At 43.2% G+C, this 17,284-nt stretch overlaps 2 protein-coding genes across 2 annotated transcripts in view; both read left to right on the top strand.

Moving 5' to 3' along the window:
- The window catches only part of LOC144888603 (uncharacterized), a 145,033-nt gene that overhangs the window by 40,484 nt on the left and 87,265 nt on the right, over positions 1-17,284 (top strand). The gene's annotated exons all lie outside the window — the stretch shown is intronic.
- Positions 1-17,284, top strand: part of LOC144888602 (32 kDa beta-galactoside-binding lectin-like) — a 49,477-nt gene that overhangs the window by 5,556 nt on the left and 26,637 nt on the right. The window contains exons 3-5 of the mRNA XM_078767144.1: positions 2,571-2,683; positions 15,806-16,022; positions 17,096-17,215. Of these exons, the coding sequence (XP_078623270.1) occupies positions 2,571-2,683; positions 15,806-16,022; positions 17,096-17,215 (450 nt within the window). The remainder of the gene's footprint in view (positions 1-2,570; positions 2,684-15,805; positions 16,023-17,095; positions 17,216-17,284) is intronic.

The raw sequence follows: 17,284 nt of genomic DNA, 5'->3' as shown, positions 1-17,284 counted from the left end.
CGATTTTGATGGAATGTGGTTAACCTGGAGAAGCAGGAGCTGAGGGGATGGGTGGGGGGGGGCGGGGGGGGGGGGGAGAGACAGTGAGAGGGTGGGAGTAATAAGATCAGAGTATGTATAGCTGATAAAGGACTGCAAAGTCACCAACCAGTCTACTTCCTGAAGCAGAAGTTAAATTACACTGAAGGCCTTAGGCCCAGTTGCATAAAACTCCCATATTCCTAAGGAAAGATTTCCCTTAAGGTACGCTGTAATTACTTAGCTAAGGATTTCCTTAAGTGCTGTTGCATAAACAACCCTTAAAGATAAGGATGAGGATTTAAGTTGAGGAATTCCTTTGGAGCCGTTGCTATGCCAGGCAACCAATCTGATTGGAGGTAGGAAGAGGCGTCCGAAAGCAAGAACACATCATGAACATGTAATTTCAAATGATGCTTGGGAAATTAATGTTGCATGGGAAACACATGCTTGCAGATGAAAGAGGAATAAAATAACTTGTGTAAAATTCATTCGATTCTCATTGAGAATTTCCATACTTCCGCCACCCCACCGAAGGTGGACGGAACTTTTGTGTCCAGTTGCATAAGTCATCCTTAAGGGAAAAAGTTAAGGACTTCCTTAACTTTCCCCTTAAGGATATCCTTAAGTTGATGTATGTGACCCTGAAGACCCTGAAAAGACCCCGAAGACCCAAAATACCCTAAAGACTGTTAAAGATCCAAAAGACCACGAAGACCCAAATACCTCAATATACAAATAATCCTTAACTTTATCCTTAAAATCCCTCCTTAAAGTTAAGGGAGCATACCCACACCCTTAACCACAAACCTTTGAGTTTCCAAATGGCAATCTTCATGGAAATTGGTCACGAAGAGGGCGATTTATCACAGGTGTGATGTCAGAGACTGATATAACAATACTTCCACAATTTTCACTCTCATGACATCCAGAATATTCTGCTTGTCGTTTCACACTCGTACTTCACTTTTATATTTTCACACTTTCACCATTCTCGGGAAGTTTCCAAACATTTACTGCACATATTACACATTCAAAATATAATGGTGAATGAGAAATCAAATGAATTTTACACAACAATAATTTGATTCCTCCTTCATCCGCAAGCACGTGTTCCCCATGCAGCATATATAACAAGAGTGTATGTATCAATATAACAAGTGTCATTTAAAATAATGTGTTCATTACGTGTTCTTGCTTTAGGACAAGCGTCCTATCTCTAATCTCATTGGTTGCCCAGCATAGCAATGGCTCCTAAGGATTTCCCTAACCTTAAGGAAATCCTTTGCTGAGGATTTCCTTAATCGTAAGGAAATCCCTTGCTGAGGATTTCCTTAATCGTAAACAAATCCTTTGCTGAGGATTTCCTTAATCGTAAACAAATCCTTTGCTGAGGATTTCCTTCATCGTAAACAAATCCTTTGCTGAGGATTTCCTTAATCGTAAACAAATCCTTTGCTGAGGATTTCCTTCATCGTAAACAAATCCTTTGCTGAGGATTTCCTTAATCGTAAACAAATCCTTTGCTGAGGATTTCCTTAATCGTAAGGAAATCCCTTGCTGAGGATTTCCTTAATCGTAAACAAATCCTTTGCTGAGGATTTCCTTAATCGTAAACAAATCCTTTGCTGAGGATTTCCTTCATCGTAAACAAATCCTTTGCTGAGGATTTCCTTAATCGTAAACAAATCCTTTGCTGAGGATTTCCTTCATCGTAAACAAATCCTTTGCTGAGGATTTCCTTAATCGTAAACAAATCCTTTGCTGAGGATTTCCTTAATCGTAAACAAATCCTTTGCTGAGGATTTCCTTAATCGTAAACAAATCCTTTGCTGAGGATTTCCTTAAACAAAAGGAAATCCTTCGCTGAGGATTTCCTAGGGGATGTTTATGCAACAGCACTTATGGGAAAACCCTTAGCTAAGGGAAACATTAAGGGAAATCTTTCCTTAACCCATAAAGCACGTGGAGCCGATTCGTGCTGATACATGTATGCAAATGAGTTTAAACTGACATCACCCCAAACAACGAATCATGACCTTTCTTACAATGTATAATAACCAGTAATTTACGAAAGTTTGCTTCTAATTTGTGTCGAAAAGGCAATGACAGGGGGGAAGGCCCCCCTTTAAGGGAGGATTTAAGGGAAACCTTAAGGATATTCGAATATGCAACCATACTCAACTTAAATTTTCCCTTAAGGAAATCCTTAACTTTTCCCTTAAGGATGCTTTATGCAACCGGGCTTTAGTTTTGAGGGCGATGAGGGAGGCAAGATGGGAAGGAGCAGCACTAGTCCACAGTGGAGTATGTGAGCTATCGCTGGCACCCTCGCCAAAGTTTAAATTCCTGTTCTCAAAAATGGGGGCACTGCATCAGCAGCACAGCTGCACCCTCAAAAAATTATGCCATGCAGTACATACAAAAGAAGAAGTCCACAATGGTAAATAATATTCACAACACTTCCGATTTTGTATACTGATGAGAATGGCAAAGGAATGTAAATGCTAATTTATAAAAGCGGTGGCTTTGTTCTTCTTTTCCCATTCTAGCCCACACCATTCATTCGATCACTCATTGGTTACCTGCAAGAAGGAACCGTCATCGAAATCCATGGAATGATGCGTGAGGAATATACTCCTCCACCTGGAGCAAATCCTAACAGGTGAGATGAAATCGGTTTAACATAGTAATGGTCTGACAACTCGGGTATGCTCGTGATTTAGTTAGAGTATATCTTCGGGGACTCACCTAAATATGAGCTTTATCATGAGCACCTTTATCTTTTGTATCATTCCTCTTGCCTTTTCAAAGTGAAAGTTTAATTCAAATGCACAAATTGATGCTAATCATGCTTCCTGCATTTAAAATTAGTCCAGGTGAAAAGAGCACTGCACCTGCAAAATGAAATCCGATGCACACTTTAACAAAGACATTTGCGAGACGGTATGTAGATTTCTGCTTCACGTGTTAACACGTGACGTTACAAAGACAGCATCATCTTCAAGACGGAGCATTAACATCTACTAGCAATGGTACCCGCCCTATGGGCGGGGCTTCGATTGGGAGGCCCAAATGAAAAGGCTAAATATCAGAAATTGAAGGCTTTTTTTTATTTTAAACGATTTATATAAACATCCGCTAAATCATATCACACGCAAATCATCAAAATCTAAACTATTTGTAGAATTTCAATAAAAGCCACATCACTGTTCATATCGGTAAATATTATTCCATCGTGTTTCAAATCGTGATACCAACGGTACGCTTTTGTTTAGGCTCAAGTGGAATGATTTTGTACCTCTTCTTCAGCTTAGAACTTCAGGATAGACGACATTGCTGATAAAAGTTCCTTTTTTCTCTAAAAGTTCCTTTTCTCTCTTTGAAGTTCTTGGCAAACATTTTTATATTGTCGCTGCTGCCAATGCGCGCATGGCATTATTCAATACATTCATTCATCATTCATTCATTCATTATTTAATGATCATTAAACATTATTATTGCGTTCATTGAACGTTCATTAAACATTAAACGTTCTTACCGCTTTGCTTTGAAGAACGGGAATGAAGGGGGAGGAGCGTGTTAATATGTCTGGTTGAAGGCTTTAGTTTAGGTGGTGAGGGTGCTTGAAGCCAGATTTTAATCTTACAGCCGCCATGTTGGTGCTCGCCGTCACTGCGATGCGAAGTGAAACACGCCTCAGAGCTGTGACATTCACAATCGCTATGTCGTATGTACTCCCGATACGTGTTTCCTTCATTGTAAAAACTACCAAGTCAACAGTTAAAAAGATTTTGAGCTGATAGGTGTTACGGCCTTGGCAAGATCGATGGAGACAGCGATCTGTTAGCTTATACACCGCCCAAATAGCTATGTGGAATTCTCTCATGTAGAGATTAAACCCACGTCGTTTGAAATTTGGCGGAGGTTATTATTTACTTTTAATGATCTATATTATAATAGCCGTAGATGATTCTGTCTGTCTGTCTGTTGGGTGTCTGTCCGGGGTGTGGCTTACTCGGTTTGCAGAGTAGCTCCACCCATAGCTCCACCCATTCTGGGAGTGGCTTCATATAATTATAAACAAATATCCACCATTTTATTAACTCGCATAGCTTTGAGGCCTGTTTTGTAGGCCCGTGGTGTCTTGCTCTCTCTCCCAGTTTTATTTCAAATCAAATTCGATATATCATTTCATTTTTCACAGTCGCTAACATAGTTTTAGACTCGGTTGAAAAAAAACGGGAAGAAAATCCAATGAAAGTTGCCCTTTATAGAACGAAATGAATTCTCAAACGCCTGTAACTTCAAGGCCATTGAGTCTCTCTCACGCCTTTATCTCCAATCTAACTCATCATATGATTTCATTTTTATCGATGGTTTCAGACTCGGTGTCAGCAATAATTGAGAACATTCCACACACGTGGGAAAATGCAGAGATATATTTTTTAAAATCGCGTCATGGTGTATCATACACCGCCCAACATGACACCGACGGCAACGTGTCAATATATATTTAAAATTCGCTTTTGCTTTTCCGTTAAGATATATTACTTTTTCGTTTGATGACAGTCGTCACAAAAACGTCAACAATGATGCCGACATATATTTCTTCGTTTTTATTTCATTCAACATTATTAGCCGGAAGTAAAATATGTTTCAGGAAATTACCGAGAGATATTTCTTCGTTTTTTTTATTAGTTATGTGCGCATACACTTTAAATAGGTTTATTTGAAATCTTTAATTTTCCACAATATAATTTACTTGCCATTTATCATTTGATGATTACGAGACACTTCCTCTTGAGGATCGCGACAATTCATGCGCTGCGTGGAAAGGAAACTTCTATTTCCAAAATGAATGAGACGATCGATGAAGAACGCAGACGAACAGGATGTAGCAAGAAAGCGAATCGAATGAGACGGGCGAACGAGTCCATCGACGAACGTCAATGCAAACTTGCGGGGTCACCCGTGGGAATCCCACGGGCATGGATGTGTGTGACATTTCAACATATTGAGTTAGATGCTGCACATTCATTTTTACAAAATGGTTATTGGCAAGTCATCAGATCCAGAAATGGTGTAATGAACACAATTTATTTACGCGCAAGCACGAAAGCAAGACGGGCCGATTTCTGATTCCGACGGGCGAGACGGGCCGATTTGGAGCAAGAAAAAGAACGAGACGGGGGAAAAACGAGAGAAACGAGACGGGGAAAGCCGATTGGAGAGGCGAGTGAGGAGCGATTGGAGAGGCGAGTGAGGAGCGATTGGAGAGGCGAGTGAGGAGCGATTGGAGAGGCGAGTGAGGAGCGATTGGAGAGGCGAGTGAGGAGCGATTGGAGAGGCGAGTGAGGAGCGATTGGAGAGGCGAGTGAGGAGCGATTGGAGGGGCGAATGAGGAGCGATTGGAGAGGCGAGTGAGGAGCGATTGGAGAGGCGAGTGAGGAGCGATTGGAGAGGCGAGTGAGGAGCGATTGGAGAGGCGAGTGAGGAGCGATTGGAGAGGCGAGTGAGGAGCGATTGGAGAGGCGAGTGAGGAGCGATTGGAGAGGCGAGTGAGGAGCGATTGGAGAGGAGAGTGAGGGATTGGAGAGGAGAGGGATTGGAGAGGAGAGGAATGTGAGGGATTGGAGAGGAGAGGAGTGTCAGGTGGAGAGAGGAGAGTGTCAGGTGGAGAGAGGAGAGTGTCAGGTGGAGAGGAGTGAGGGGTCACATATTATGTGAAATAAATAAATTGTGTTAATTACACCATTTCTGGATCTGATAAATTGCCAGTAACCATTTTGAATGTGCAGCATCTAACTCAATATGTCGAAATGTCCCACGGGTGACCCCACTATATTTCTTCGTTTTTATTTCATTCAACATTATTATCCGGAAGTAAAGGTTCACATGTTCATTTCACGTGTGCAAAAACAAACTCCATTTCACATGTGCATGGACATAAAACACAGACGGGAAATTGCTAAGAGATATTTCGTTCGAAGCAATTCTACACCGCCCAAATAAAATATTTCATCGATACACCGAGCGAATTTCAGCGAATTTCAGCGAATTTCACCGAGTTTCAGGAAATTACCCAGAGATATTTCTTCGTTTTTATTTCATTAGTTACTAGCAGAAGTACTCAGCGTTGCCGGGCGGGGGAGGGGGGAAGGGCACGTACACTTTAAACATGTATATACATGTGGGATATATACATGTGGGACGTGTGTGTGCGTGTGTGCGTGTGCGTGTGCGTGCATATATGTGTGTGTGTGTGTGTGTGTGTGTGTGTGTGTGTGTGTGTGTGTCTGTGTGTGTGTGCGTGCATATATGTATGTGTATGTGTATATATATGTCTGTGTGTGTGTGTGTGTCTGTGTGTGTGTGTGTATATGTGTGTGTGTGTGTGTGTGTGTGTATGTATGTGTGTGTGTGGGTGTACATGTGTGTATGTGTATATATATGTGTGTATATGTGTATGTGTGTGCATGTGTGTCGGTGTACATGTGTGTGTACACATGTGTATGTGTGTGTATATATGTGTGTGTCTGTATGTGTATATATGTGTGTCTGTATGTGTATATATATGTGTGTGCATGTGTGTGGGTGTACATGTGTGTGTATGTATGTATATGTGTGTATGTGTATGCATGTGTGTGTGTGTATGTGTATATGTGTATGTGTCTGTGTGTGTATATGTGTATGTGTGTGCATGTGTGTATCCATATGTGTATATGTGTGTATGTGTATATGCATGTGTCGGTGTACATGTGTGTGTACGTGTGCGTGCATGTGTGTGTGCATGTGTATGTGTGTTTGCGTGTGTGTGTATATATGTGTGTGTGTATGTGTATATGTGTGTACGTGTGTGTGTGTGTGTGTGTGTGTGTTTGTGTGGGTGTGTGAATAAGAGAGAGACCGAATTGTGAGATACAGAAATGAAAAAACGAGGTGTGTGTGTGTGTGTGTGTGTGTGTGTGTGTGTGTGTGTGTGTGTGTGTGTTATTGTGAAACAGGTGCAGCATCTAACTCAATATGTCGAAATGTCACACACGTCCATGCCCGTGGGATTTCCACGGGTGACCCCACTGGTGTTTATATATGAATCAAAAAGAAGATAATTGGTTTTCAGTCGTCCTTTCCGCATTGTGAGTTGGAGAGACGACCATGACGGCGGGGGGGGGGGTTGGCATTCCATCATGCAGGGATTCAACCCATGTCCTTATAAAAGGTCTTTGTCCGAGGTCATTATTTTTAACTGTGTGGTTTTTTTGTATACAAGATCGAGGTGTAAGAGCTAACATCAATCACAAAAAACAACAACAAACGGACACACAAAACATACAAAAAAGGGAGCGGGAGACAAGATGGGGAGAGAGAGAGGGAAGCACACAAGTACAACAGCAGAGAACAGGAACAACGGAAGATCTGTGGGAGAGAGGGAGGGCTTGGGGGGAGGAGGAAGGGGAAAGCGGGGGAGGAGGAAGGGGAAAGCGGGGGAGGAGGAAGGGGAAAGCGGGGGGGGGGGTGTGGGGAAGTATAAAACACATGGACACTGCTGGAACTTTCAGGAAAGAAAAAAGTCGGTATTTCAAGAAAAAAAAATTAAAAAGTGGATTTGGGGTGAATTAACGGGGGTAGAAGAGATAAAGGTTTTTGGATGGGGGAAGATAAGAGATGGTGGTGAACAGCTGTTTTAAAGACCTGGGGGGGGAGGAGTGGGATTGAAGAGAGTGAGGTTGTTCCAGAGGCAGGAGCAAAGAGGAATGAAGGAGTGAAGGTGAGCAGATTCTTGATTTTGGCAATTTCACCAGAGGAGGATTACTGGCAGATCTTGTGCGACCAGTAGGAATATTTGGGGGACAGATCACAGATAGAGCTGGGGGGAGCTAGTCCGGATAGGAGTCGGTAGAAGATAGAAAGACCACCTACCTGCCTGCGGTGAGTGAGTGAAAGGCCCTTAGTTTTTTTTTTGTTGTTTTTTTTTTTTGTTGTTGTATACAAGATCGAGGCTCGTGAAAGAGCTAACATTAATCACACAAAAAGACAAACCGACACACAAAACACAAAAAACAAGGGGAGCGGCAGACAACATTGGGAGAGAGGGGGAAGGACACAAAAGAGAGGGGAAAGAGGGGGAAGGACACAAACACAACATTTGAGAGCAGGGACATCGGGAGGACTTGGGGGGAGGTGGGAGAGGATTAAAACATATGAACACTGCAAGGACTCTGGGGTGAATTACCGGGGGTAGAAAAGATCAAGGTTTTCGATGGGGGACGATAAGAGATGGTGGTGAACAGCTGTTTTAAAGACCTGGAGGGAGGAGTGGGATTGAAGGGAGTGGGGGAGTTTGTTCCAGAGGCGAGAGAAAAGGGAAATGAAAGAGTGAAGGTGAGCAGAGAGCCTAGACTTTGGCAGTTTAACCATAAGAGGGTTGCAGGCAGATCTTGTGCGACCTGAAGGAATATTGGGGGGACAGAGCACAGAGAGAGCTGGGGGAGCAAGGCCGGAGAGGAGTCGGTAGAAGACAGAAAGACCACCAACCTGCCTGCGGTGAGTGAGTGAAAGGCCCTCGGCGTTGACTACATCGCAGGAGATTCCAATGATTCTGAATTTCATTCCTCTTTTCTCCCGCCTCTGGAACAAACTCCCTCACTCCCTTCAATCCCACTCCTCCCTCCAGGTCTTTAAAACAGCTGTTCACCACCATCTCTTATCTTCCCCCATCCAAAACCTTGATCTTTTCTACCCCCGCTAATTCACCCCAGATCCACCTTGTTTGAAATTCCAACTTCTTTCCTGGAAGTCCTGGCAGTGTCCATATGTTTTATAACTCTCCCACCGCCCCCTTCCCACGCCCCCCCCCCCCCCAAAGCCCTCGCCCTCTCTCAGATCTCTCGATGTCTCCATGTCTCTCGGTCCCTGCTCTCAAATGTTGTGTTTGTGTCCTTCCCCCTCTCTCCCCATCTTGTCTACCGCTCCCTATGTTATATGTTTTATGTGTCGGTTTGTCTTTCTGTGTGATTAATGTTCGCTCTTTCACGAGCCTCGACCTTGTATACAAAAAAAAAAAAAAAAAAAAAAAAAAAAAAAAAAAAAAAAAAAAAAAAAAAAAAAAAAAAAAAAAAAGCTTTGGCCTCAACAGCGTGAAGCCGAGCAAGGTGTGAGGCAGGAGCACCAGCCCAGAGGGGGGAACAGTATTCCATTGAGCTGCGGAAGAAAGCCTTGTATGTGGTGAGGAGCTCAGGTGTGCCAAGGAAGGACTTCGCACGACGGAGGATGCCCAGTCGGCGACTGGCTTTGGAGGCCAGCTTGGAAATGTGGTTTTCCCAAGAAAGATCATGGCAGATAGTGAGACCCAAAAGCTTGAGCGACAGAACTTCTTGGAGAGGATTGTTGAGAAAGTAGATGGGAGGGTTGTCCAGTCGGTCCTTTCGGAGAGACATTGTAAGAGTGTGAGATTTGTCAGGATTGAAAGACATGTTCCACTTGTTTGACCAGTCTGTGATTTTGTCCAGGTCTGCAGAGAGTGAGGAGGCTGCAGACTGCCGATCTGAGGGATGAGGAATGGAGCGACAGAGAGTAGAGTCGTCAGCAAAGAGATAGAGAGGATTTTCAAGAGAGTCAGAGAGATCATTGATGAAGACCAGAAAAAGCACAGGGCCCAGAACACTACCTTGGGGAACTCCAGCCTGAACAGGAAGAGGAGATGAGAGAAACCCATTCAGGGCCACACGTTGACTACGGCCAGAGAGGAAGTCCGCCAGCCATGCGTGGAGATTTCCATGGATACCAAAGGAGGAGAGTTTGGAGAGCAGAGCAGGGTGCCAGACCGTATCGAAGGCACGTGAAATGTCAAGGGAGACAGCTCTAATTTCCTGTTTGGCGTTGAGGACCTCCATCCATTGTTGAGAAAGCAGAAGCAGCATGTCCAGAGTAGAGTGACCAGGTCTGAAACCAAATTGATGATCAGAGATCAAGCCATTGGAGAAGAGGAAAGATTTAATATCTGAAGCAATGATGGATTCCATGACTTTGCTGATAATTGGGAGAAGGCTGATTGGTCTGTAGTTGCTGGGATCTGTTTTTGCACCTTTTTTGTGCAAAGCAGTGATGTTGGCTGATTTCCAAGCAGATGGCAGATGACCTTGAGCAAAAGAGAGGGTGAAGAGAACAGAAAGAGGGAGTGAAAGAGCAGAAGAACATGATTTTAGGACCCGTGGGCTGATGCCGTCAGGACCAGTTGCAGAATCAGAGTCGAGGGTTGACAGAAACTTTTCCACCTTGTCAGGAGGAAAGGACACCGAGTCCAGGAGCAGCTGGGTACGACTGGGTACGGTGGGTACAGAGAGGGATGGGTTTGGGACACAAGATTTAGAGGCAAACACAGAGTTGAGGCATTCAGCTTTTTCACGTGCGGAGTCAGCCGTTAAGCCGTTTGAGGTGAGGGAGGGGATGGAGGGGGAACAAACACCAGAAACAGATTTGACCAGACGCCACCAGGATTTGGAAGAGGGAGACAGATAAGAGAGTTCGGTCTTGAGAATGGTGAGATATTGTTTCCTGGCTCTCCTGAGGGTGGACACACACTTGTTTCGGGCTTTGTGAAAGGAAATGAGATTTCCTTCCGTTGGATTTGCTATCCAGAGAACGAAAGCAAGTTGTTTCAGGGCAACAGCCTCACCACAAGATTCCGTATACCATGGACGGGAGGAAGGGTATGACAACTGAAGACGAGGTGGTATAAATCTGTGCATGAGAGAGAGCAATTTACTTTGAAAGAATTCCCAGGATGAGTTGATGTCAGAGGCGGTAGAGATGGGAGACCAGTCCAGATGATTGATGGCTGCTTGAAGACCGTGCCAGTTGGCCTGAGTGAAATGCCAGACTCGTCGACGCTGAGGAGGCTCTCTGAGAATGGTCAGAGAGATGTCCACTTTGACAAGCACATGATCAGATGAGCCGATTGGAGCAGAAGAAGAGTAGCAGACATTTTCAGGGAAGTTTGTCATAACCAAATCCAGAAGAGAAGATGCTCCGTTGACTGAGATCCGGGTCGGGAAATTGACAGATTGTGTCAGTCCCAGTGAGTCGCAGAAGTCCTTTGCTGAAGAGCCATGGCTGGTGAGAGAGGTACCCACACCCAGCCAACTGGCATGGTGACAATTGAAATCACCACATATGAGGAAGAGAGAGTTGGGATGGGTAGATAGAAGTTGGTCCATATTATCAGACAGTGAGATGTAGATGGAGTCATCGCTGATTGGTGGACGGTACAACACACATATGAACAAAAGGTGGGAGCGAAGGGGAAGCCATAGCCAAAGGTATTCCTGGGGGTGAGGTGGAGAGAGGGCAGTGGAGGGCGAGTGAGGAAGAGAGTTTTTTATAAAGATAGCAACCCCACCTCCAGGACGAGGCTCAGGTCTATCATACCGGAGGAGGGAGTAACCTGGGAGAGATACCAAGGCATCAGAGACATCATGAAGGAGGAAAGTTTCTGTTAAGCAGATCACATCTGGTTTGTCAGAAGCAACCTGTATGGAGAGGTCAGTCAAGTTTGAGCGAAGGCCCCGGATGTTTGAGGTCCATACCGTTAATGAAGAGGAAGGGGGAGCATCGGGTCCAGAACAGGGGGGGGGGGAGGGGTAGGGTAAGATGTGGAAGAGGAGGAAGAGGTAGGGAGAGCTGTTGAAGGTGTGTCAGAGATTTCAGAATAGCTTGGAGAAAGGGAAGAATGGGGCGGACAAAAGGTTTGATGGAGATTGGGTGAGGCACAGTGAGGTGTTATTTGAGGAGGGGGAAGAGCAAGGCAGAAGGTTTGGGGAGATGAAGGTGAAAGTTGGAAGGAGGAAGAAGCAGGGAGGATGCTTTGAGGAGGAGGGGTGAGAGGGGAGTCTAGGAGGGGAGGAGCGAGGGAGAGTCTCGGAGGGGAGGGGTGTGGGAGGAGTTTAGGAGGGAGGAGAGGGAAGGGGCAAGGGGGGAGATTTGAAAGGGATGGGTGATGGGGAGGATTTGGAGGGGAGGGGTGAGATTGGATTTTGAAAAGTGTATGATTCATGGGAAACGAACATTTTTTGCAAAATGAGTTTGAGACCTTCGAGTCAAAAATACGTTTGAGGACACTGGAGGAGGGATGGAGTTCTGGATAGTTTAGGGAATGTAGAAAGGAGGAACTGTAAGAGATGGTATTATATATCTTTTTTGGAATGAATAGATTTGGTGAGCAAGACGAAAGCATCCTTTTGTAGGAAAAGAAGAAAAGGGTGTTATAATATATGAGAGAAAATAGTTGTTCAGGGGAGAGATTATACATTTCTAACCGCGTGATCGCGAACGAAGAACGAACGAACAAAAAGAACAACAAATAAACGAATAAGACCTGGGAAGGAAAAAAAAATTTTTTTTTTTTTTTTTTTTTTTGTGAGTACAGATATTAAACAAGGAGGTACGGGGTGAACGACTGGGACGAAACAGAGAACGAAAATAATTTCAGCGCATTCGACGAATCGCTGAGAGAAAAACAAACCACAAGGTCGGAGACGGTACGGTAGTCTAAGCCTACGAGTACTAGGCCGCAGAATACTCGATACCATTAACCGACGATTGTGTATACATGTACGAAAAATTAGCACCGAAATTTTTCCAAAAGATACGCTGTAGGTACATACACCGAAAGATAGATACAGTCTCGACAAAAACACAATTGAGAAATATCACTTAGCTTCGAAAGCGTGAGCGCATGGAGCAGCTTCGAAAAGACGTGACCCTCGGAGTTAGCTTCATCGCGGGAGATTCCAATGATTCTGAAAGCTTTGGTTTCAACAGCGTGAAGACGAGCTTGATGTGAGGCAGGAGCACCAGCCCAGATTTCATTTCCCATTTTTTCATTTCATTTCACCAACCCATTTCACCCAGAGCACCATTTCAGCCAGCCCAAATTTCCCAGATTTCGTTTGTGAGGTTGCGATCGGTGCAGCCATTTGTGTGGTACCCGGGAAAATAACGTTATGCGGGAGTCCAAAGCTGAAATTGGAAAAACAATGTAGCCTATTTTACTCCAGGGGGTCCCAGGATTACCCACCCAAAATATCGTTGCAATCGGTTCAGCCGTTTTTGCGGTACCTGGGAATGGACGGACAGATGGACATTTGGTGAATTATAGTAAGATGAGGTATTTGTCAGAATGACCCCTTTTACACAGTGAGCCACAGAGTGCGACCCCATTGTGGATGAAAGTAAAACATTTAGATAATTTAGAGAATGTATTTTAATCACAAGAACTGTTGCTTTCACATTGCAGACAGGTCAGTGGTCTCTCTGTTTTATACCATTTATTCTCTAACTTTGCTCCCTCTGCTTTCTTAGTCATGTGACCCTCCTCAGCAACACCACGATGCACGTGTTCTTGCAATATCGTCCATCTAGTTAAAACTACAAAATCCAAGCTGACTACACACCTCAACTCTTTTATTCCTCGATTCCAGAGTTGTCAACAAGCCATTTTTCTGAACTCGAGTCAAGACACAAGTCATTTTCCTTCGACTCGAGTCACATCACAAGTCACTTTCCCTCGACTCGAGTCAAGTCACAAGTAACTTTCCCTCGACTCGAGTCAAGTCACAAGTCACTTTCTCTTGACTCCAGTCAAGTCACAAGTCATTTTCCCTCGACGTGAGTCGTCACAAGTCATTTTCCCTCGACGCGAGTCAAGTCACAAGTCACTTTCCCTTGACTCCAGTCAAGTCACAAGTCATTTTCCCTCGACTCAAGTCGTCACAAATTATTTTCCCTTCCCTGAGTCAACTCACAAGTCATTTTTCCTCGACTCGAGTCACAAGTCATTTTCCCTCGACGCTAGTTAAGTCACAAGTCATTACCCCTCGACTCAAGTCGAGTCACAAATTATTTTCCCTCGCCCGAGTCGAGTCACAAATTATTTTCCCTCGCCCAAGTCAACTCACAAGTCATTTGCCTTCGACTTGAGTCACAAGTCATTTTCCCTCGACTCAAGTCAAGTCACAAGTCACTTTCCCTCGAATCGAGTCGTCACAAGTCATTTTCCTCAACTCGAGTCACAAGTCATTTTCCTCAACTCGAGTCACAAGTCATTTTCCTCAACTCGAGTCACAAGTCATTTTCTCCCGACTCAAGTCGAGTCACAAATTATTTTCCCTTGCCCGAGTCAACTCACAAGTCATTTTCCTTCGAATCGAATCACAAGTCATTTTCCCTCGACTCAAGTCGAGTCACAAGTCATTTTCCCTCGACTCAAGTCGTCACAAGTCATTTTCCCTCGACTCGAGTCACAAGTCATTTTCCCTCGACTTGAGTCAAGTCACAAGTCATTTTCCCTCGAGTCAAGTCACAAGTCATTTTCTATTGACTCGACTCCCACTGTTACTTATACCTTGCTCTTCCATGAGCCTCCCTCCTGCAGAATAAAATGAAATGAAATATAGAATGAAATGAACGATATAGATTAGAGTAGATCTCGGTGCAGACAAAGATATTGTTATGAATTTTGGGGTAGGGATATATAGATTTAGGTAGATCTGTATAGGTATCATGCTTTGTCTGTCGTGGGCTAGAGCCACCTCGATGTAAATAAGTAGAGGACCTTTCGCCCGGTTCGTTTTGGTTATATTACGAGTTTACCTATTCAAAATTGTTTATTGTAGGTGTTGAGAAAAATAATCAATATTGTTGTTTTCGGATGATGTCATTTGTGATTATTACCTTCGCCACAAAAGGTGGATGGAGGTTATGTTTTTACCCCTGTCTGTTTGTCTGTGAACAAGATATCTCAAAACGTTTTGGATGGATTCGGACGAAATTTGGCAGAGAGGTAGCGAATGCGACATGGACGAAATGATTAGATTTTGGTGAAGATCCGGATTCGGATCCAGCGAGGAGAATTTTTAAAGTAATTCTTCACCATTGGGAGATAGGGCCAAAAACGATATATAGCAGAATATCTCAAAAGTTATGGATGGATTTGGACAAAACTTGGTGGACTGGTTGTGTGTGTGACAAGCACTAACCAATTCGATTTTGGTGAAGATCTGAATATGGATTCGGATACGAGAATTATTTAATTTTTAAGAGATTCTTCACCATTGAAGGATGGGGCTAAAACCGATACATAGCACGATATCTCAAAAAGTTATGGATGACTTATGACTAAACTTGGGGGATGAGTTGGTTAGGTAACAATAACAAGGCGATTAGATTTTGGTTCAGGTCCGAATCCAGATCCGGCCTATCAGTGGGATAGAAAACATAAAATGTTCAGCCTCACGGAGGTATGCGCTCTACCGAGTGCTGTTCTAGTTCAGGTATTTGTTATCGTTTTTTCGCCACTTAAGTGTGTGCAATGGCTTTAGCAATCCTTAAAACATCACATTTCATGCATTTTTCATTAAAAAAAAAAAATCATTACTTTTCTGCCCGTCAATGCATTAATTGATAAAATGTCAATTTTGACATCATTTGACCCTTTTGACCTTGAAAATGACCTTCAACATCAAATTTAGAGATGGCATATCAAATGCCCATATGTTCAACATCCCATGTCCTATTGAAGTAGCATGGTTATTTGCTAATTACAGAGAAGTGATGTCGTTTTGGCAGGTTTACTATTTGCACCGTATTATAAAAATGATCGTGCATACCTATTGGAGACTAACTTCAATGCAAAACAAGTTGTATTAGGATAAAACAAGTCTCGTCTGATTTTGTAATATTGCTATTTGTAATTTCAATAATTGGTCTTTTTATTTGTTTTCTGCAGTTTGTATATTAATTTGAGAAAATCTACAGTTGATTGGAACGAAGAAAGTATAGTTCCTTTACACATTGGAGTGCGGGATACCACCAAAAAGGGTGATTTTATGTTTCACTTGAATACCTACGAGAATGGTTGGCAGGAGGAGGTGAATCACAAAGCAAACTTTGCCAGCAGTGAGAAATTCCTCATTGTGATTAAAGTTACCAACTCTGGCTACGAGGTGAGGCAATTGAACGTTTAAAGAAATTTTGCCCCTTTTGAACCCCCAAACATAATATGTCCAGTTGTTACTGCTGTGGTGTTAGTTTGTGGTTAAAAAAAAAGACATTTAAAATGAGCATTATGGGTGCCATGGTTTCTTTCAGCACTTGCGGTTAGTTGAGCCATATTTTTCAGGCACGAAGAGTTTCTGTTTTTTGGCATCAAATCAACAACAATTTGCATCAAAGTCCGATCCAAAATTCCCTTGTACCTGTGTGAGTTTCCTATAATTCCTTCATATCTGTGAGATGTGTACAGGTTACACTTGATTCACCATCCAGGTGTATCCCACAGATGCCAAATTTGATTAATTTCTCACCTTTGGGAAACCCATGGAAGAAATTGAATGTTTTCTTTCCTTGTCCATACCAAAGACATGAGGTGCGGTTTGTAATGCCAAATCTCAAGTTATTTTCCCATTGGAAATGTGATGTCTTCAAAATGTCAATGATATGTAGCAAAATTGAGAGATGCATCAACAAAATCCAGGTCCGTCTCCCCGCCCCTCCATCAAACGTCACTTCCCCACTAGGCCAAATCAAAAAATGCAGGTTGACAGGTTGAGAAGGATTAATGGGCATATAAAATATCAGGAGAAGGAATTATGGATAACATGACGGATTAAATTCAATAAAATTAATAAAATAAGGCTTACGGAAGATTTGTCACACTCAAATCACACACACAAACACCAGATAATGCAGGACTTTATTTCCTACAAACAGAGTTGTTTATCTTGGGGGAAGTAACTTCCTGGAGCACTGGGTACCAGTAGTGGCTTCTAGTGGCGGTGCTTCTCTCCACAGTTAAAGGGGCATTTTCAGGAGATATGCACCACTAAAGGAGCACTACTTCTGCACCATCCCATTAAACACCAGAATGTATTGATGTTCATAAATGTGGTAAAAATGGATTTGTCTTCATGATACTTTCAATAAAACAAACAGTGATGACGATAACTCATTTGGATGTAATTAGCATTGTGCCTATTTGTGTTCAAGTACTCCTATTAATCAAAACAATTTCTTGCAGGTAACAATCAATGACTGCAATTACCCAGAATTCCCTCATCGACTTGAAATGCGAAGAGCTCGTGCAATTGAGATTGGAGGGTTAATAAACCTCAGCAAGGTGTCTATCAAGAAACTTCAAGTAAGTGAGCTGTCTGCACTATTCATAAAAAAAAATATTGAGTCTCTATGAGAACTTTGGATCGCTTGG

Source organism: Myxine glutinosa, chromosome 13 (assembly GCF_964187855.1).
Source record: "Myxine glutinosa chromosome 13, kmMyxGlut1.1, whole genome shotgun sequence".
NCBI lineage: Eukaryota > Metazoa > Chordata > Myxini > Myxiniformes > Myxinidae > Myxine > Myxine glutinosa.
This window is presented reverse-complemented; position numbering and strand designations above follow the sequence as displayed.